The sequence below is a fragment of the Leptodactylus fuscus genome, chromosome 2 (genome assembly GCF_031893055.1).
Source record: "Leptodactylus fuscus isolate aLepFus1 chromosome 2, aLepFus1.hap2, whole genome shotgun sequence".
In the NCBI taxonomy this organism is placed as follows: domain Eukaryota; kingdom Metazoa; phylum Chordata; class Amphibia; order Anura; family Leptodactylidae; genus Leptodactylus; species Leptodactylus fuscus.
Genome location: NC_134266.1, coordinates 148,027,417 through 148,048,805, shown reverse-complemented (window position 1 = coordinate 148,048,805; position 21,389 = coordinate 148,027,417). Strand labels below are relative to the sequence as shown.

At 40.3% G+C, this 21,389-nt stretch overlaps 1 protein-coding gene across 1 annotated transcript in view; it reads left to right on the top strand.

Annotated features, from left to right (window-relative positions):
- Positions 1-21,389, top strand: part of LOC142195270 (multidrug and toxin extrusion protein 2-like) — a 44,510-nt gene that overhangs the window by 19,786 nt on the left and 3,335 nt on the right. The window contains exons 6-16 of the mRNA XM_075264899.1: positions 1,526-1,570; positions 7,501-7,598; positions 8,533-8,630; positions 8,852-8,965; positions 9,547-9,614; positions 10,441-10,549; positions 12,339-12,414; positions 13,374-13,443; positions 13,534-13,666; positions 15,129-15,223; positions 18,992-19,100. Of these exons, the coding sequence (XP_075121000.1) occupies positions 1,526-1,570; positions 7,501-7,598; positions 8,533-8,630; positions 8,852-8,965; positions 9,547-9,614; positions 10,441-10,549; positions 12,339-12,414; positions 13,374-13,443; positions 13,534-13,666; positions 15,129-15,223; positions 18,992-19,100 (1,015 nt within the window). The remainder of the gene's footprint in view (positions 1-1,525; positions 1,571-7,500; positions 7,599-8,532; positions 8,631-8,851; positions 8,966-9,546; positions 9,615-10,440; positions 10,550-12,338; positions 12,415-13,373; positions 13,444-13,533; positions 13,667-15,128; positions 15,224-18,991; positions 19,101-21,389) is intronic.

The following is a 21,389-nucleotide window of genomic DNA, read 5'->3' as shown; positions in this document are numbered from 1 at the left end:
TGTGAGACACAACCTTTAGAATAAACTCGAGACAAAAAGAAGAAAAGACACCGAGCAGACTTCTAGTGTAGATAATTGTGGAACCCAAGTGAAGGATATCCAAAATATAATAATAGTAGTAGTGACCCAAATGGCCTCTCACCTGATGTGGTCGTGATCCGCTTTTTTTTTCACTTGATACGTCCTGTCTTAGAGAGCCGGCTTATGCTACGCCTTCTACAGATTAAGTTTATGCATTTGAAAAAGGGCTTGAGGGCCCGAAACGCAGTGTTTTAGCGTTGAGCACCTTTTAAACCTTGAGCGCTGTCCATTACCTTTCTCACAACCTTTAGATTAGATTACATTCTCTAATGGGGAGAGTTTTGTTAAGACCAGTGTTTTCAAGTAATCTTAATCTAAATCTGCAGTGATTGTGGCAATGGATCTGCCTGATTCATCTAAGTTCGAAACCCTCTTGCGACCGTGGGTGGTGTTCCAAGAGTTATCGGAATTCTCAGCCCTGTTTTCCTGATTCCCTCGGTGTGCCTACTTCTAGCTCCCCAGTGTTTGTCCCTTTGTTGCTGTGCCTCGCACATGTTTGCAGCCGCAAAATTACGGGCGCAAAATAACGCAGCGTATACGCTCATAACTCCCACTGAAATCAATGGGATCTTTTTGAGCGCGCAAACTGCTGACACGCGTAGATGTGCCAGATCACGCTCCACTTTACATCGTGTGAACGTACCCTAAATCTGCAGTTATGTCAGATGAGTCAACATTATAAATCCGTTTATATGCCATAAACTGAAATGTACCTAATTAGGAACAAGCATAAATTTCAGGTGTTACACCAGTTAGGCTTAAATGGGTTGTCCAAGATTTTATTTTTATGGCCTATACTAGGTTACCTAGCCACTATACAGGGTATAAAGCTATCTGCTACCAGTTCTGTGCACTGTATAGTACGGGTATATTATGCAGCCCCAAAGAGCTGTCGACCTCCCACAAGCATATATTTATGACCTATTCTAAGGGCAGACCATAAAAAAATTCCTAAACAACCCCTTTAAATAAAGGTAAATGTGCAGGTTCCAGTGGCTTGCTCACACATGCCCAATTATTTTTTACAAAGTGGCATGAGCAGCAAAATAAGAAAAAAAAAATTCAAAAGTTTTATTGCTAAAAAAAAGCACGCAACAACAAAGGTAGCTTTTCTTAATCCTGATTTTCTGTACATGATCTAAATTTTCTTAATTGTGTAATTAATTTTACAGACACTCTAATTACTGTGCAATATTATAATTGAACAAATATTTTAAATATTCATTGACAATAATGCAAATAGTAAACGTTTTCACGATACAATCCATATTTGACAAATATTTTTTTCTTTTGTGGCTCAGAAGCAATGTTAACAGTTGTGTGTATCCCTCCTTGTTTTTCTTTTTCATATCAAATATATTGTCTTGTGAATCAATGTATGTTGATATAAATACAGGTTTTAAGAATTGTCACTACTATATTTAGTTCTACCTTTCCATTACAGGCAGTGTTCCTTTATCAGCTGCAGACACGATATTTACAAACCCAGGTACAGCTCATGATATTTTTACTCCCAAATTTATATTTTTTGTTTTCTTTGTTGTCCAGTCTTATCTGTTTGACCAAAACATTTAGCACTAGTTTTGTTCTTTTCATTGGATACTTATTTATGTAAAGCATAATTGTGTATGTGGTTGTTGCAAAGGGGGGGAGGCTCTGTGGGAAAATGTTGGATGGGAGTCAATTGCAGAATGGTAAATCTGACACATACTTTATTTTGCTTTATTGTAATTTTGGGGGTCAGTAATGTTTTCTTAAAATACAGCATGCTGAAGGTTTCCTTTACTTTCAGGCACTTGTACAAAGAGACACAAAATGCTATTAAAAATCCATGTAAATGGCTTTGAAATAAACCCTTCAAATTGCAACAGTTTTTTTTTTTTTTAATGCATTTTAAATGCTACAAAAATTCCTCTCTGAACCCATCCGAAAGTTTTAATATGAGGATGTTTTTTCTCTTTCTTTTTGGCAGCTTTTGAAAAAGAAATTATATCTATAAACAACATTAATTGGTATTGTTGTTAGGATCTGTTACTGTTGCTCTTAGCAACAATTGTAACAGTGGTACTGACTAACACACTTCATGTAGGAATCATTTTCAGCAACAATGATGATCCTATGTCCGAATTTTTCAAGCCATTTCCACCTCAATACGCAGTAGTGTATATGTATCTAATGGATTTCCTTCCATAAAAGCACAATCATATACAGTCAAGGCAGTAAGTGTTGAGTATTTCTCCTAAAAAATTGTTAAAATTACACGTTTTCTTATACACATGTTTATTTACTTTGTGTGTATTGGAACAACACAAAAAAAAAGAGGAAAAAAGGCAAATTGGACTTAATTTTACCCAAAACTCCAAAAATAGTCCAGACAAAATTGTTAGTACTTTTTCAAAATTGTGGGTAAATAACTTAATTTCAAACATGTGATGCTTATTCAAACTCGCCTTTGGCAAGTAACAGGTGTGGGCAATATAAAATTCCCAACTGAAACCAGATAAAAAGGAGAGAAGTTGACTTTGAATTGTGTGCCTGTGTGTGCCACACTAAGCATGGAGAACAGAAAGAGGAGAAAAGAATTGTCTGAGGACTTAAGAAACAAAATTGTGTTCCTTTGCCCATGGTGCGCAACGTGATCAAGAACCCATGACACTGCAGCTAATTTCCCTGGACGTGGATGGAAGAGAAAAATTGATGAAATGTTCCAAGAGGGCTGGATGGTGAATAAGCATTCCTAATCAAGTTCCAAAGAAATTCAAGCTGTCCTGCGGGCTCAGTGTGCATCAGTGTCAGTGTGACCTATCTGTCAATATTTGAATAAATCGCTATGGCAGGAGACTCAGGAGGACGCTTCTGCTTACACAGAGACATAAAAAAGCCAGTTTGCCAAAATGTACTTGAGTAAGCCAAAACCCTTCTGGGAAAATATCTTGTGGACAGATGAGACCAAGACAGAGCTTTTCGGTAAAGTACATTATTCTACTGTTTACCAAAAACGGAATGGGGCCTACAAAGAAAAGAACACAGTACCAACAGTCATATATGGTGGAGGTTCAAAGATGTTTTGAGGTTGTTTTCCTGCCTCTGGCACTTGGTGACTTGGCTGTGTGTAAGGCATCTTGAAATCTGAAGATTACCAAAGGATTTTGGGTCGCAATGTAGGGCCCAGTGTCAGAAAGCTGGGTTTGTGTCCTACGTCATAGGTGTTCCAGCAGGACAGTGACCCCCAAACATACTTAAAATAGCACACAGAAATGGATGGAAAGAAGGCGCTGGAGAGTTCTGAAGTAGCCAGCAATAAGTCCAGATCTTAATGAAAACCTGTGAAGAGATTTTGAAATTGCTGTTAGGAGAAAGCACCCTTCAAATAAAAGAGACCTTGAGTAGTTTGCAAAAGAAGAGTGGTCCAAAATTCCAGTTGAAAGGTGTAAGAAGCTTGTTGACTCTTATAGGAATCAATTGATTTCTGTTAATTTTTCCAAAGGCTGTGCAACCAAATATTAAAGGGGCTCTATCACTGGATTTTCGCTATTTTAGATAAACATATGCCTGAAAAGCCTTTAAAAAGGCTATTCAAGTCCTGCTAATCGTTTAATAAAAGACCCCCCTTTTGAATTACCTTTTAAACGTATATGTAAATGAGCCCTCCGTGCACCGTGGGCATTCCCGTGCACTCCTCACGTCATACTCTGTTCACGCCCTCCTCTCTTGGTTCTTGTATGTAAGTCCCTTCTCCTGCTTTTGATTCACAGCCTCTAACTGTTTCTTCCCTGCTAGTGGCACAGGACCTGTGATGATGTCACTACTGCTCTGTGATTGGTTTGTCCCTTTGATGACGTCACTACAAGGTCCTTCGTCGTCTAAGTAGTGATCTAAACACTGCAGGGGCTGCAAATACCTTTGTCTATCATATCATAGATCTACTGTGCACATGGAGATCTATGATAGACACAGGGAGCTGCAGCCCCTGCTCTGCCTAGATCACTACGTAGAAGACGACGAAGGACCTTGTAGTGACGTCATCACAGGGACAAGCCAATCACAGAGCAGTAGTGACATCATCACTGGAGGGCGTGAACAGAGTATGACGTGAGGGGTGCACGGGAACGCCCACAGTGCACAGAGGGCTCATTTACATATATGTTTAAAAGGTAATTCATTAAAACGGAGGGGTCTTTTAACAAACGATTAGCAGGACTTGAATAGCCTTTTTAAAGGCTATTCAGGCATATGTTTATCTAAAATAGCGAAAATCCAGTGATAGAGCCCCTTTAATTTGATGGTGCCAGCAATGTTGTTCGGCCCATTTCTGCAATAATTTTCTAGGAGAAATACTTCATTTTCTGGAAAAATTTTAGGAGTAATAACATTGATGGCCATCACTGTACATGTATGTCATGATGATCATGCAGGCTTGGAAGCTGTGCCCTTGCATTCAAAAGCATGAGGTCTGGCTGTGATTTGATAGCAGGAGTCTTGCTGTTACAGACAACATTAACAAAACTTCTGATGTTGACTGTTAAACCCCTTAGATGCTGTGGACGATGTCGACCAAGACATTTAAGGAGCTTGGCAGAGGGAGTGGACTTCATCTTTCTACCCATCACCTCGCCTCCACAGTGCAATTGAAGGGAGCCATTGCATTACAATGGCAACCAGGAACCTAACAAATGCCCCAAGGTCTGCCATTGGTATCTGCCTACCAGAGTATACAGCTGTGCAGAAGGTGTGGGCTAATAGGGTGCCTGTCAATATTACAGAGCAAAAAAAACATCAAAAGATTAAAACTGTGTCAGAATTTAGCAATTTTTGTGCCCATCCCAATGATTAAATCTAATCAATAAATGATATGCATCCAAAAATGGTGCCATTGGAAAACACAACTTGTCTTGCAAAAGACACAAACCCTCATACAACTACATAATTGGAAACAAATGAAAAAGTTCATCTTGGAATGTGTCAAGAATAAATGGCAAATAAATACTTGATCTTTAAAGCCCAAAATAGGCTGGACCTTAAAGGGGTTGGCCACTTTCAGACCAATATGGACAAACAAATGTACAATAAAAAGATATACAATATATCAATTCCTCACAGTTTTCTAGATATCGACTTGCTGTCATTCATTCTGTTACTTCTAGGAGATAAAACTCTGACCATGGTCATGTGATTTACCGTCCTTGGTCATGTGATGAGTACACAGGTGCACAGCTAATTACCAGGCAGATGTCTGATTACTGTGCTGTGACTATAACGAGCAGCACCTGTTTGCTCATCACATGACCATGGACCGTAAATCACATGACCATGGTCAGAGTTTTATCCTCTAGACTAGAAGTAACTGAATGAATGACAGCAAGCAGCGATCTAGAAAACATGATGAATTGATATAGAAAGTATATTGGAAAATTGTATATCTTTTTATTGTACATTTGTTTGTCAATATTGGTCTGAAAGTGGCCAACCCCTTTAATCTTCTGTTAACATCCACCTTACATGTACAGCTGATGTTAGCACTTTAAACCCTTCCCACAACAGGCAATTTTCAATTTTGTTTTTGACTGCCTTCCAAAAGTGATAACTTTTTATTTTTCTTTTAACAGAGCTGTATGAGGCTCAAATTGTACTTTGCAGTGTTACTGTGGGGAAAATTCTAAATCCTTATCAAATCACGACATCACCAATCGTCTAAAACAAAAAAAAAAAGATTAGTTTTATTTGTTAACAAATAGGAACACACACACATAGCATACAAGCTATAGTGTGTCTGCCCACAGATTTCCAATATACACCAATTTTTACTGGTCACATAATTTTATGGGTTGGCTTTTTCACAATATATGGAAAAATATGCTGACATCATATGACATATCAAACAGGAGACACACAAAACTATAAGAGGAATATAGTAACTTATTCACTAGCTATCTTATCCTTATCTAAACAATAACTGTGTGTTTAGCATATATAAATCACCAAACTAAGTTTACAGAGATGAGGAGAGTTTTCCATCCTCTGTCAGATTTATTAATTACTGTCTCATTGTAATCTTTAATATCAATCACTACAACTACTTATATGATATAATAATGTAAAACAAAACATTCCTAACAGTTAGGGGGCGTTCACACTACCGTCTGTGTCCGACAGGTAGTGTCCGCTCAAAATCTTGCACGGACATTAGGAGCGGTCACTAGCTGTGTCCGTGACACCTGTCATTTATTTAAATGGACACTGGGTGCGTTCTTTTGCACTCCGTGCCCTTCCTTCACTGTCCGACATGTAGGGTTTTTCTGTCCGCTTGAAAAATCGGACATCTTTACATGCGGACAGTGAAGGAAGGGCACGGACTGCAAAACAACGCACCCGGTGTCCAATTAAATAAATGACAGGTGTCACGGACACAGCTAGTGTCCGCTCCTAATGTCCGTGCCAGATTTAGAGCGGACACTAGGAGCGGACACTACCTGTCGGACACAGACGGTAGTGTGAACGCCCCCTTACCATTTAATTTTCTGTACATTGTAAAGGGAAGTCTGAAAAAAAATTCAAAATGGGGTGGAATTGAAAAGAAACTGCATTTGCGCGACTTTCTTAAGTTTGTAGACCGGGTGATTTTGAATGTAAGGATACGTAATGTATATGTGTTTCAGTTTTTACTTTTACATGTGTTCTACAGAAAGGGAGGTGATTTGAATTTTTATTTCTTTTCTATTTTGTTTTTTCGCCTCTCTCTCTCTCTCTGTTTTTTTTATAATGGCATCTTCACACCTCCTAGTGGTCTTGAAGCATCGGTTCAGTCAGTGTTTTAGTCTTATTAAGTTAGCTGAAAAGGGCTTTAAGGGCATTTCTTCTACTGCCTTGGCTTTACTCTCCACTCTAGGTAACTGCCCCTAACTGCAGTGTGACAAAGTGAGAGATGTCACTCAACAATGAAAGGGGGGGGGGGACTAGGCAGCAGTTATCTGGAGAAGAGAGTGAAGCCCTAGCAGGAGAAGAAATGCCCCTAAAGCCCTTCTCAGCTAATTTGCATAAGAATAAAACACAGATTTTTCATGAAAATGAAGTTGCAATATAGAATAAGAAAGGTATCTTTAGAAGTGTAGAAACTGCCCTACAAGGTACTGTCATCAGTTTGATAGTGATTTCCTGCTGACAGACTCCCTTTAACCCCACATAATACTCTAAATACAAGTCTCTGAATTCATAGGGGCACAACCATAGTCTTACAATCTCTGATTGGTAAAGTAAAAAACAGAAATATTTAGTTAATAATTGAAATACAATATGATTTAACGCAAAGATAACATCAGTTGCATGTTCTGGTTTCTGCTGCATCAATAATCATTACATAAAGTATATTGTATTATCTTACCGTTATTTTGAAGCTTACTGTATTTTTTTAATGCCATGCAGGGTATTATATGGCCTCAGGTCATCACTGGTTTTGCTGTGAACCTCATTAATGTAGCAGTTAATGCCATCTTCATGTACGGCCTGAAGCTGGGAGTGGTGTGAGTCCTTTTATATTTTATAGTTATTCCTGCAGTGTCTTTTCGTAGTACTTCAGAAGCTCCATTGTTCTGTGCAGACTTGATTTTGTGCCTATTTTTTTTGTGGGAATGAAGATAGAGAATGGATCACATGTATAGGGAATGGATTGTTTATATAGCCAAACAGTCTACATGAAAATTGAAAACATCCGTAATAAAGGTGCCTATCATGTGATAAAACGTAAGGTAGGTGCCGTTGGTGTCCACTCAGAAGGTGTCTGTTTAAAAACAAAACAATACACGGACAGCTATCATAATAGACACAAGCAGACAGTAACTCATGGCTATCAGTTACTGTCCACTATATGTCCGTTGCCCATAGACCTCAATGTTAAAAAAAAAAAAAAAGACACTTACTATCCGTTTTTTCAAACAGACAGAAAAGTCCTGAATGTAAGATTTTTTTTTGTCTGCTTGAAAAAACGAACATGGTTGTAAACAGGCACTAAAGGGCACAAGCGGACACAAAAGGACACAAGATAACATCCCATCAAAATGAATGGAAATTGCAAACGGACAAGCTAGTGTCCGTTGCTATAATCTTGTACGGACAATAGCCATGGACACTGCTGAGTGGACACCAACTGTAATGTGAACATTCAAACATTCATGCTGGCAGCTATATAGTGTATTAGACAAGGCTTATAAAAATAGTACCTAGAGCGAAGAGGCTGTTTGCAGTATTTCCTGCTTTTTATGCTGAGTTTATATTACAGATGAGATGATTTTCTAGTGTTGCTTTTCTAAAGAAAAATGTCTATGTGATGTAAATTTCTGACAGTAAAAAAAAGAATTTCCTAGGAAGCTACAAATGCAGTAATGCATCACATGAGTAAGTAGGCAAAAAGTAGGCATCGTTTCATATACCTTTTGCTTTGTTTTTTTGTTTTCTTAGGGGATCAGCGTGGGCCAATACCATATCACAGTTTGCTATGTCTGGGGTGCTTTTTGTTTATATTATATGGAAAAAGCTACACCTTCTAACTTGGGGAGGTATGTGGTTTTTGTGTCTTTTGCTGAAGGTAAAGTTAGCGTTTTGAATACAAAAGAGAGACAAAGGCAGTAACTCAGCTGTAGAAAGTACAGTTAGCCTCACATATGCTAGATTTCAGCATATTTGTCATTCTTCTACAATAATGTCAGCTTGCTGTGAGTAGGATTACATTTCCTTTACATGTTCTTATTAAGATTCCATTTTATGTGATATTTTCTAGGGTGGTCCACAGATTGCTTACAGGAATGGGGCTCCTTTATACGCTTGGCTGTACCCAGCATGTTTATGGTGTGCATTGAATGGTGGAGCTTTGAAATTGGAGGATTCTTAGCAGGTTAGTCTTCATATACTGTTTCTCCAAACAAATATTGCACATATGTGCTTGTACTAGTACCCCTGGTTTTCAGAATGAACAGATCTGTGCATGTTATTCTAGTGGGCATCTGCTATTTATGCATGCCCAGTAGAATGATAAAACAAATTTTTTTTTTGTAAGGACTAACTAGGAGTGCAGGAAAAATTAAAAATAAATATTTTTTTTAATTAAAAAAATAAACCAGCAATGCATTTCAAAAGCTGAACAACTTTCCTCACTGGTCATGGTAAAATACAGAAGTTAAAAGAAGCAGGGATATGCTCTAGGCTGGATATACAGTAGGTTCTCATGCTTATCTGCCTTTTGCCTTTGTAAAAGATGCCGCCCATGTTGGGCTTTGTTTTTGAAGAGCAGGAAGAATACTTATTTTCAGCATAAATGATATCACTGTTTCTTTCACTGAGGCTACAACAGATGTCATGCCAGACATATACATTTTGACCACCAGTGGGCACTGTCACAAGCAGATAACTGCAATATTTCAACAAAGAAACTTTTCAGAATACAGTAATTGTAATAATTTTATTTTATTCCTGTAGGTCTTATAAGTGTCGTGGAGTTAGGGGCTCAAGCTATAATGTTGGAACTGATGACAGCTGCCTACATGGTGAGTTAAATAAACTGAGCTACCTAAAAAGATAACTCCATAAAGATACCATATGTTTTATACATTGTCCTTGCTTGGGGCTGTAGCCTGTCTCCTTCTCTACCCATTAGTAGTCCTTTATGGATCTCTCAGTTGGGCTTGTCTGTGTAAAGCCTGGTGAGATATCCTGGACTCTATTAACAGGTTAGAACATTGGGTTAATCATATATTTCACCCTGGTTAATCACAATTAGGCTTGGTTCTTTGACAATATTATGAACCAAACCAGACTGCTAGACTCCAGATTAGGGTAGTCATAAGAAATCCAGGGACCCTGGGGCCACATGGTGGCTCAGTGGTTAGCACTGCAGCCTTGCAGTGCTGGAGTCCTGGTGTTCAAATCCCGCCAAGGGCATAAAACCATCTGCAAGGAGTTTGTATGTTTTTCCTGTGTTTGCATGGATTTCCATCCCATATTCCAAAGACATACTGATAGGGAAAAAAAATTTACATTGTGAGCTCTATGTGGGGCTCACAATCTACGTAAAAAAATAAAAAATCCAGGGACCCCAATTTTTTTTTTAAAAAAGTGGCTGGTAGTGTCATTCAGAACACTAGAAAATCCACTATGAAACTGAAGGTATCTAAACTGTATAGTGGAAGCCATGAACTTTGGTGATCATTCCTGCTTGGAGATGAATTACATTGGCGGCTGCAGACTACAGGCATTATAGATATGCAACTTTTTTTTTATATTTCTGTCATTAAAAATATGTTGGATATTTTTCCTCCTAGAAACTGATTGTTTAAGGCAAAATTGGAGTTTACAATTTTTTTTTCTCCTCAGATTTCTGTTGGATTCAGTGTGGCTGCAAGTGTAAGGATAGGAAATGCGCTAGGTGCTGGTGATGTGGAGCAAGCCAAAAGATCTTGTAGAGTTTCTCTTTTATGCATAGGTAAGAGTGAAATGTATCTATTACTTTTCTGCAGATACCAATATTTCAGTCATTTACTGATATTCAAGTTTAGTTTGTATTCAAAGAATATATACTGGATCTGCATTTACTAATGTTAAAAAAAAAATGTTGTTTCAGGTTGAGGCCATAAGTCTCACAAAAGCTGCATTTGTTTTTTAAGCCAAAGCCAAGAGTGGCTTCAAAAAGTTTCTTATACTTCTCCCTTCTGCTAATTCCAAACCTTGTTTTGGCTAAAAAAAAACAAAACAAAAAAAACCACAGTAAAATCTGCAACAAAAAATGCAGCCTTTCTGCCTCAGCCTCAAGTTGTCTTTTTTCATTGGATATGTATCTACATCCCTGAAAGGGCAGGGCATGGCTAAGAGAAATCATAAAATACACTAAAATTTGTATATTTTTGCAAAATATCTTAGCATATTTAAATTATGGGGATAATGTCACTCCTTTTCAGGTGTGTGGAGACTTATACAGCCATAGTTGCTCCACTGCAAGGGAACATGTGAAGAATATGCAAATCTGTCTCCCAAGATGTAAACAAGGAGACAGTGCCTCTGTTATGCTGCCCTCTATGGTCTCTCAGCCTCTCACTTCTACCAAATCAGTTCTCTCTAGGCTGCGCTGATGAAGTCCAACCAGACAAAAACGGTGCCGTCCGTAGCTGAGAAACTGATTTGGTTATAACCCCGCATCATGCAGCAAAGGCTTCTGGGAAAGTCGGGCATGATGTTCAGGGTGCTTCCCAATAGAGGGCAGCATAACAGAGGCACTGTCTCCCTGTTTACATCTTGGGAGACAGATTTGCATATTCTTAGCATATCTAATACAGTGTGACCAACTCTGATATATTTGGTATCTGGTCTTGTTGTATCCTGCCTAACTTATACCTGGCATTAATATATTTTCCCTCTGGTTTGATATGTGGTCAGTGATCCCTGGCACCACTCAGGGATATCTACCTGGCATAGGACACCACAGAGTGGTGCTCCAGGCAGGATCATGGAACATGGTTTGAGGGGAGGAGGCACTAGGGGGAAAATATAATGTGTGATGTCCTAGTGTCTAGGCTAGTGAATTAGAGATGAGCGAACACTGTTCGGATCAGCTGATCCGAACAGCACGCACCCATAGAAATTAATGGAAGCACCTGTGACGCCGGCCGCCAGCAAAGTCAGCGTCACAGGTACTTCCATTCATTTCTATGGGTGCGTGCTGTTCGGATCGGCTGATCCGAACAGTGTTCGCTCAGCTCTACTAGTGAGCTAACGTAGTCAGTGGGCAGCACTTTTTGTACCTTGAAGCAAAAGTATAATATGTTTGTTCATTTGAACAAGGCTGGGAAGATTTAGATTTCCTCAACTAAAAGATCGACCTGTATAAGGGGAAACCCCACAAAGTAGACTTACTGCAGACCACTCTAATTTCTGTGTTCAATTGAAAGTTGTATCCGCCAGAGAAGGATCGATTGTATTTGCAAAACAAACAAAAAAAAACCAACCAAAAACCAGTGACTACATAGAAATGTAAATGTAATCAAATAATTAATTGGTTACAGTTTTTGTATTGTATACACCATGTTAAAATGGTTGCTGAATCCTAGGATATGTCATCAATATCAGTTACTCCCAGTCATGAAGCATTGATTTCCCCCTACACAGCAGATGCTGTAACCATTAACATATCATAATATGGAGTTCAGGTGTCATTTGTAATAGATATTTTGTAATATATCAGTTATTTTATATATTAATGATTTCCTTTCCTGTTTTAGTGTTCTGTTCTGTTCTGACTGGTAGTTTGCTTGCTGGGCTAAAAGATGTGGTTGCTTATATTTTCACTTCAGACAGGTAGGTAAAAATGTTATTTCTATTTTTTTTTTAATTAATCCAATGATCACTTTGCTGAGTAGTGGTATTTTGACACTGGGTGTGAAGGGAGATAGACATGCTGTTTGAACACCACAAAAAGTGCATGTTTTAGAACAGAAGTGCATTGCAGTGGTGTTTACTATATTGCAACAAAGAATATGCTTGTGTGTGAATAAAGCCTGTCTTTCAGACAATGTATAGATCCATATGCTGCTCTGAATTTGGTTTATTATTTACATCTTGAATGCAGACTGTTAAACAGTCCTGGTGAACAGTGGCATAACTAAAGTCTTGTGGGCCGGGTACAAAATTTTGTCTGGGGCCCCCAACCTCCTTCCTAGAACAAATTCTTGATAGTGGTGGTTCCAGACGTTGAGGCAATATGTCAGATACTTGAAAGGGGTACAGCTTTAGTACCTACAACTGCAGTTATTAAGAATACGATGAGTGAGCAGCGCCCAACATGGAAACAATACTGGGACAGTATTATATGCTCCACAGTGGCCCCCACACAGTATTATATGCTCCACTGTGGCCCACACACAGTATTATGTGCTCATAGTGGCCCCACACAGTATTATAAGCTCACAGTGGCCTCCACACAGTATTATGTGCTCACTATTGGCCTCCACACAGTATTATGTGCTCACAGTGCCCACCCCCACAGAGCCTGAACCCCTCTTGCTCACACACAGCTGGCACTCCCATATACCCTTCTTGCTCACATATAGCCTGCACCCCCCATTCCCTCCTCTTGCACACACACAGCCTGTACTTGGGGAAGGGTACTGTGGCCCCTTTCCAGTCGCTTCTATTACATGGGACCTCTTGTGTGCCACAATTATTGAGAGGCTTTGCCACATCTTTCGTCAGTGCACTATATCAATAATACATTTTGGTTTATAGATATTGATATTTCTCTTTATTTTTTCCTGCAGGGAAATTGTCACTCTAGTTTCTCATCTGATGCTCATTTTTGCACCATTTCACCTTTGTGATGCTATAGCTGTAAGTACCCTAAAATGCGTTTCATTGGTTTTCATATAATTTAGCTTTGTATGCTATTATAATTTACTATCTGTTATTGATCATTTTTAGGGCACTTGTGCTGGAATACTTAGAGGATCTGGAAAGCAAAAGGTTGGTGCGGTGATGAATGCTGTTGGGTATTACCTTGTGGGTTTGCCCATAGGAATTTCACTGATGTTTGCAGTGAAACTAGGAGTAGTAGGTAAGCACTTCTATTTCTGTACTATAAGAATCAATTAAAGAGGAATTGTTTCCAAGTAATACTGTTTGAAATGACATCATATCGTGGGGAAATGTGGGAGCTGGAACAGAGGAGGGTTAAATTTGGGGGATTCTAATGACTGTACGGAAGGGTTTACATTAAGAATTGTGATAGGCCTGTCTGAAAAGATGTCTTTAATTTGCGCTTGAAGCTGTAGAAATTGGGAGTTAAACTGATTGTCTGGGGTAGAGCATTCCAGAAAAGTGGTGCAGCTCGGGAAAAATCTTGTATACGAGCATGGGAAGTTCTGATAATAGAGGATGTAAGTGTTAGGTCATTGAGTGAACGGAGAAAACGGGTTGGGCGGTAGACAGAGATGAAGGAGGAAATGTAGGGAGGTGTGGCATTATGGAGAGACTTGTGGATAAGGGTGATAACTTTATATTTTATTCTATAATGAATAGGCAGCACAGACCCAAGGCATTGCTGTAGCGTCTAGACTGATAGATGAGCCTGGCCGCTGCATTCAGAATAGATTGTAGAGGGGAGAGTTTAGTGAAGGGAAGACCGATTAGTAAGGAGTTACAGTAGTCAAGGCGAGAATGAATCAGAGAGACAATAAGTGTCTTTAATGTATCTCTGGTAAGGAAAGGGCGTATTCTGGAGATGTTTTTGAGGTGGAGGTGACATGAGCGTGCGAATAATTCAATATGAGGGGTGAAGGTAAGGTCTGCGTCAAACATGACCCCGAGACAGCGGGCATACTGCCTAGGAGTTATAGTAAGGCCTGAGACTGCAATGGATATATCAGGGACAGATCTATTAGATGGTGGAAACAGAAGTAGTTCAGTCTTAGGGCTAGTTCACACCGAGAGAGACACGGCGAGCGGCTTTCCCCTCCGCTGTCGGCTCAAATGAATGAGCCAACATAGGAGGGTGCTGCTAGGGCGGAAGCCGCGCGGCTCAACCCGCGTGGCTTCCGCCTGAAGATAGGGCAGGTCGCCTCTTTTCTCCACTAGCAGCAGCCCGCCGCTAGCGGAAAAAAGAAGCCTGGCGGTCTGCATAGACCACCATTGTAAGGGGAGGTTTTTGACGCGAAATCCGCTGTCAAAAACCTCCCCTGGGCTCACGTGTGAACGAGCCCTTAGAGAGATTTAGTTTCAGATAGAGTGAAGACATGATATTTGAGACAGCAGAAAGACAGTCGCTGGTGTTCTGTATTAGTGCAGGGGTGATGTCACGGGAAGATGTGTATAATTGGGTGTCATCAGCATAAAGATGGTACCGGAAGCCAAATCTGGTGGTGGTTTGTCCAATGGACAAACCATCACCAAACAATAGTAATAAATAATAATTAAAAAAATATTTCACAGATCTGTCTGGGTCATAAATATATGTTGCAATGTTTATCTTGTTAAAGTAAATTTCTCTTAGGACACTATATCAAATTTATTTTTTAAAGGCCTGTGGTCTGGAATGATATTCTCAGTGTTTTTACAAGCCTCATTTTTCGTTGTCTACGTTCTGCGCATGAACTGGGACAAAGCATGTCAAGAGGTAATTATACTGTACACTATTGTGAATTTTTGTGATTGCTTTGTGATTGTATTGTTATGCTTTTTAAAGTGTCATGTTATAGAGCAGGAGATAGATAGATAGATAGATAGATAGATAGATAGATAGATAGATAGATAGATAGATAGAGTAGATTTGCACAGCTTCCCTTGATCCCATGGTGCTTGCAGGTAGGATTGCATGTACAATGTAACAGATTCCCTTAACTCATATTAGTGGAATGGAAAGACATTAGTTATCCATATTTGTAAATAGACTTTTTATTGATTGCAGCAAGTTTAATATTTAATTTTATACCATTTACACTAGGTTCACTGCGTCCCAGATTCCGCTTAAAATCGTTGGAGAGAAAAGTCCTGCAAGGAGGACTTTTCTCTCTGCTGTTTTCAGTCTAAAAACGTTGCAAATCCGCGTGTAACCTCTTTTTAAGTGGATAGGGTCTCTGTCTTTCGGATTCCCAAGTGGACCCGAAGGACAGAAACCCGAACACTAGTGTGAACCTAGCACTAAAGGCATTCAGTGCTTTTTAATACATTCAACTTCTGTGATCCCCTTTTTCAGAGAAATTTAGGCTTACTTCCCCTTTCAGTGATCTTATTTAGTGTCATGCTGAAATCCCACATAACACATTTTCAAGTAGGACACTTTCAGAGCTATTTTGTATAGTATGATACTAGGTTCACACTGGCATTGTGCTCTCCACCATTCGGGTTCGCTAGGGACAATGGAGAGCCAGACTACTAAAATGGCATGAACTATAATGGGGTCTGACAGGTGTCCATTGGGTGCCCACCATTTCAAAACTGAAACCAGCGGAGATAAAATTCCTCTATGCAGGACTTTTACCTTGGACTATTTTTTGTGGTTTCTGCGCTGCAGTTTCCAAGGGAGACTCTGGCGCAGAGTTGAGCCTAGGCTTACTGTGTAATATTGGGCTCATGTGTTAGTACTCAAAGAAGCATTGCAGAAATGCATCGCTTTTCGCCCCTGTGGGGAAACAAGACAAAAACAATTCTGCCTTTTACTGTTCTATACCAGCAACGTGAATGAGATTTTGTAAATCTAATCCACACATTATGAAAAAAAAAGTTATACAAAAGCTGTGTTTTCACCGAGTGTGTTTTTAAGTTAATATTAGCTGTATAATTGTAGTGTTTTCCCTATAGCTATATTATAGGGTAGAAAAAAAATTAGAAAAAAAAACAGCAAAAACTTGAATAAAGCACAATTTGCTTTCTCTGTTTTTTTTCTGCTGCGCTTCACTAAATGGGCCTTAGACTTACCCACTTTTGAGTAATTTATCCAGGGAAGCAGTTAATATTTTGGAGAAATAGAGGTGTTTCTTCTTTAGTAGTCTATGTTGGTGGAAGTGTTAAATGGGTTCTCTGGCTTTATGTTAATGAAGCTATATAAAATATTCAATTTTCTAATATACTTTCACTTTGTTTCAATACCTCACAATTTGGAAGACATAAGGTGAGGTTCACATCTGCCTCTGAGCGCCTCCAAAAGGTCCGAGCATGCTCAGTAGGCAGAAGGCTGGACTTAGACTCCACACATCCCACTGCACGACGCCGAGGGCGAGAGTTGGTTTGACCCACAGGTGGCGCTGTGCGCTGGAAGGGAAACCTGCGGGACCCCATCCTAACACAGGGAAGGGAGAAAGAAGAAAAAAAGAAGGAGTCTAGGGAAAATTGTCATCTACAGTCTGTCAGAAAGGCAAGACAGGACCACTGGATATGGATCATGGAACCTCATTCTCCATTGCAACACCACCCCTGATCTGAGACTAATGGGTAGAGTTTGTGTAAGAGCTTGGGGGATATTGTCACTCCTTAGGGAGAGACCACCATATAGGTGTGTGGAGACTTGTTAAGCCTTTAGCACTCCACTTTGCAAGGAACTATGGGAAGAATATGCAAATCTGCCTTCCATGATGTAATTAGGAAGACAGTTGCTGCCTCATTGTTGCAAACCAATAGAGGGCGCTCACTGGAATGTGCAAGCCCGTCTTAAGACAGGATTCCAGTGAAACAACCCAATAATGGCTGCTCCCTTTAGCCTCATGCCCGACCTTCCAAGAGGCCTTTGTTTAGCAGTGACGCTGGGATTAATACCAGGTATAGTCTCTCAATCAAGGACAGCTGTTTCGATCTGGTTGGATCTCATCAGCCCGATGTAGAGAGGACTATAACCTGGTATAGGTGAGAGGCTTAGACAGGGTTTGGGGGATATTGTCACTCCTTAGGGAGAGACCACCATATAGGTGTGTGGAGACTTGTTAAGCCTTTAGCACTCCACTTTGCAAGGAACTATGGGAAGAATATGCAAATCTGCCTTCCAGGTTATAGTCCTCTCTACATCGGGCTGATGAGATCCAACCAGATCGAAACAGCTGTCCTCGATTGAGAGACTATACCTGGTATTAATCCCAGCGTCATTGCTAAACAAAGGCCTCTTGGAAGGTCGGGCATGAGGCTAAAGGGAGCAGCCATTATTGGGTTGTTTCACTGGAATCCTGTCTTAAGACGGGCTTGCACATTCCAGTGAGCGCCCTCTATTGGTTTGCAACAATGAGGCAGCAACTGTCTTCCTAATTACATCATGGAAGGCAGATTTGCATATTCTTCCCATAGTTCCTTGCAAAGTGGAGTGCTAAAGGCTTAACAAGTCTCCACACACCTATATGGTGGTCTCTCCCTAAGGAGTGACAATATCCCCCAAACCCTGTCTAAGCCTCTCACCTATACCAGGTTATAGTCCTCTCTACATCGGGCTGATGAGATCCAACCAGATTGAAACAGCTGTCCTCGATTGAGAGACTATACCTGGTATTAATCCCAGCGTCATTGCTAAACAAAGGCCTCTTGGAAGGTCGGGCATGAGGCTAAAGGGAGCAGCCATTATTGGGTTGTTTCACTGGAATCCTGTCTTAAGACGGGCTTGCACATTCCAGTGAGCGCCCTCTATTGGTTTGCAACAATGAGGCAGCAACTGTCTTCCTAATTACATCATGGAAGGCAGATTTGCATATTCTTCCCATGTAAGAGCTTGGTCACTGTTATGTCAGATCCCTTTCCCATTGGGTAATGTGAATGCTAGTGTCTGTTTTGTGGAGTGCCTGAAGAGAAGGTTGTATAAGAGTTAAAAAACAAAGTCAGGTGCCACAGGAAGGAAAATTAGTTTCTCAAACTTAGTGGAGGTAAAGATGGAGAATGTCAGACCAGGGTGATACAAAATCACAAATCTAATGAGCATCTGATCCCAAAGACTATGTGCTTCTTCATCAGTGGGAGACTTTGCCATCAATATATTGAAAAAAGGAATATGTGTGTAGAAGGAAGTGTGCAGAAGGAAAGGGTTGTGTCTTCAGTCTATTAGGTAGATCAGCGTGGCCAGGAATGTAGGAGCAGGTCATTCTACCCCCATGTCTTTCAGGGTGTAAGCAGGATACTGAATCCCACCCTATATGGAACCACATTGAAATTTCATGAACACCCCTCTCAGGCTTTTGAAAAATGCCATTTGGGCTTGGATGAAGATTAGCTTTAAATGGTTTTGTATTTTATGTTTTTCATAAACTTTCTTCCACTTTCACCTATTCAGCAGATCTAGTAGAAATACATAGACCAACATACTGGGGCAAAACTACGTAAAATCAGTGTAAATCTGCAAAATTTCATAGTGATGAAAAAAAAACAAAAAAATGTTGTGACCTTTTTATCAACATTTCAGTATTTATTTTTTTAGGCTCAGGTTCGAGCAGGAGTAAAGAAAGAAGACAATGTGCCTAGTATTCCTGTAGTAGAAGTGGAGGCTTCTACTACAGAATTTGACGTGGTTACAAACAGCACGTTTGGTATGTTAAAACTATTTTTTATTTGTATTGAAAATATTTGTATTTTTATTTAAAAAAAATTGTATTGAAAATGGCTTTAACAGTCCGCAAACGTATATACCCTATACAGTGTACTGAGATTCAGTACAGGCTGGAGGACTGTACAGTATACATAATTTTGTAACACAAGATCACAATATAAAGAATAGGCAAGAACCCACTGCACTACACACTACACTATTATTCTGAAAAAGCTTCATATGTCAATAAAAAAGCATTGTGAGGTAAGGAATGGGGACATGGAGGGGGAATCACAAGTCACAATCTTTATGGAAAGACAGACACACCAAAATGACGGAAGGATGTAGAAGTAGATGAATGTTAATTTTTTTTTTTGCTGCTGTGCAGTGTCCATTCTGAAATGATATGTAGAACTGTGTTCAGGCAGCTCACTACTGATGGGTACATGTACCCAGAGAGAACTGGCCACACTTCCCAAATCTTAAATACAAAAAGGTGAAAAAAAAGAAAACCTCACTTGTCCCTGGTGCTCCAGTGTCTCCCAGCGTGGTTTGTTCCTGCAGCTCTACTGTCTTGTTTTGCCGGAAATCCCTGTGGAACTGTGATGTCCCATGTCCCTTTCATTAGACCACTGATTGATGTCCCTGATCCTGTGCTGAGGCTGCTTAATGGCTTCAGTGGTCATGTGCAGCAGGTACTTCCAATGGAGCTGCAGGCCAGGACTGTGCTGGGAGACACTGGAGCCCTGGGAGCAGGTGAATATTTATTTATTTATTTATTTATTTATTTATTTATTTATTTTCCTTCCCTGACCAAGTATAAAAAAAATAAAGAAATTGGACAATCTCTTACGCTAGGTTCACACTAGCGTTCGATTTCCGTTCTCCGCTTTCAGAAAGCTGTCAGACCAGGTCCGGCCGTGAGTGGTGGTGAGCGTTTTATGCTCTCCGCCGCGAAACCGTTTTTTTTAAAATCGGACACAGAGTACTACAGAGTCCGACTCTGTGTCCGATTTAAAAAAAAACGGTTTTGCGGAAGAGAGCATAAAACGCTCACCGCCGCTCACGGCTGGACATCTTTCAAACCCATTCAAATGAATGGGTTTGAAAGAGTCCTGCAGGTTTCCGTCTCCTGCCTCTGTTTTGTGCAGGAAACGGAAACCTGCAGAACGGATACAGGGTGCAGATGTGAACGAGCCCTGAGGCCTAGTTCACACGGGCACGGAATAGTGTATTTTGGTCCTGATTTTGACGTGGTAAAGTCGCGGCAAAATCGGGACCAAAATATACCTGCCGCGACTGTCAGTCACGGCTTCCTGCTCCGGAGTAGACCCAAAATGAATGGGCCTAGTCCGGAGGGTGCTGCCGTAGGGCTGACGCCGGAGCTCAAAGATCGCTAGCGGTCTCCATAGACCAACATTGTGAGGGGGCGGATCAGGACGTGCATTCCACGCCAAAATCCGCCCCCTCTGTCCCTGTGTGAACGAACCCTTTAAGTAAAAATACAGCAGCAATGTTTTGAAAAAAACCTTTATCAGGCAACAATATGCCCCATTTAGCATCATCTAATTGGTAGTATAAATTTACACTGGATGGTCTACTGATGCACTGGATTTATAATCCACATACCAATCTGGGGCATTTTGAGACTAGTCTAAGCTTCCACATCTAAATCTTAGACCAAAAAATGCCCTATTCAATTTGCACTACAGAGCCAATTTTATGCCTTCTGGAGAACAGCTATTTTGGATCTCCCTTTGAAAGTACTAAAAGTCTTTGCTATGGCTCATGTGGCTTCATTCACCTTATAGGTGTATCCGAGTAGTATCATGCTTCTTGACCTCTGTCCCTTGCTCTATATCTCCCTATATTATAAAAATGAATTTCTGTCTGTCTGTCTGTCTGTCTGTGCTCTAATGCGAACCAAACGACTGGACCGATCTTCACCAAATTTGGTACAGAGATACTTCAGGTATCCGGGAAGGTTTAAGACGAGACTCCAACTCGCTCGGACGTACCGTTGCTGAGATACAGCATTCCAAACACAATGCCCCCCCCCCCCCTTAGCCAATGCAAACCTGCAAGTCTTTCACTCATATTCCAACTGCAATACACATGGTCACTCCACATACACAACCCAACACTGATATCCAAACTGAGATACATGCATCAGAGGATTAGATACACAGATCAGCACACAGTATCACACGCCAGAGGATTAGATACACGCGTCTGCACACAGTCCCACAAACCAGAGGATTAAATACGCGCTTCTGCACACAGTTCCACA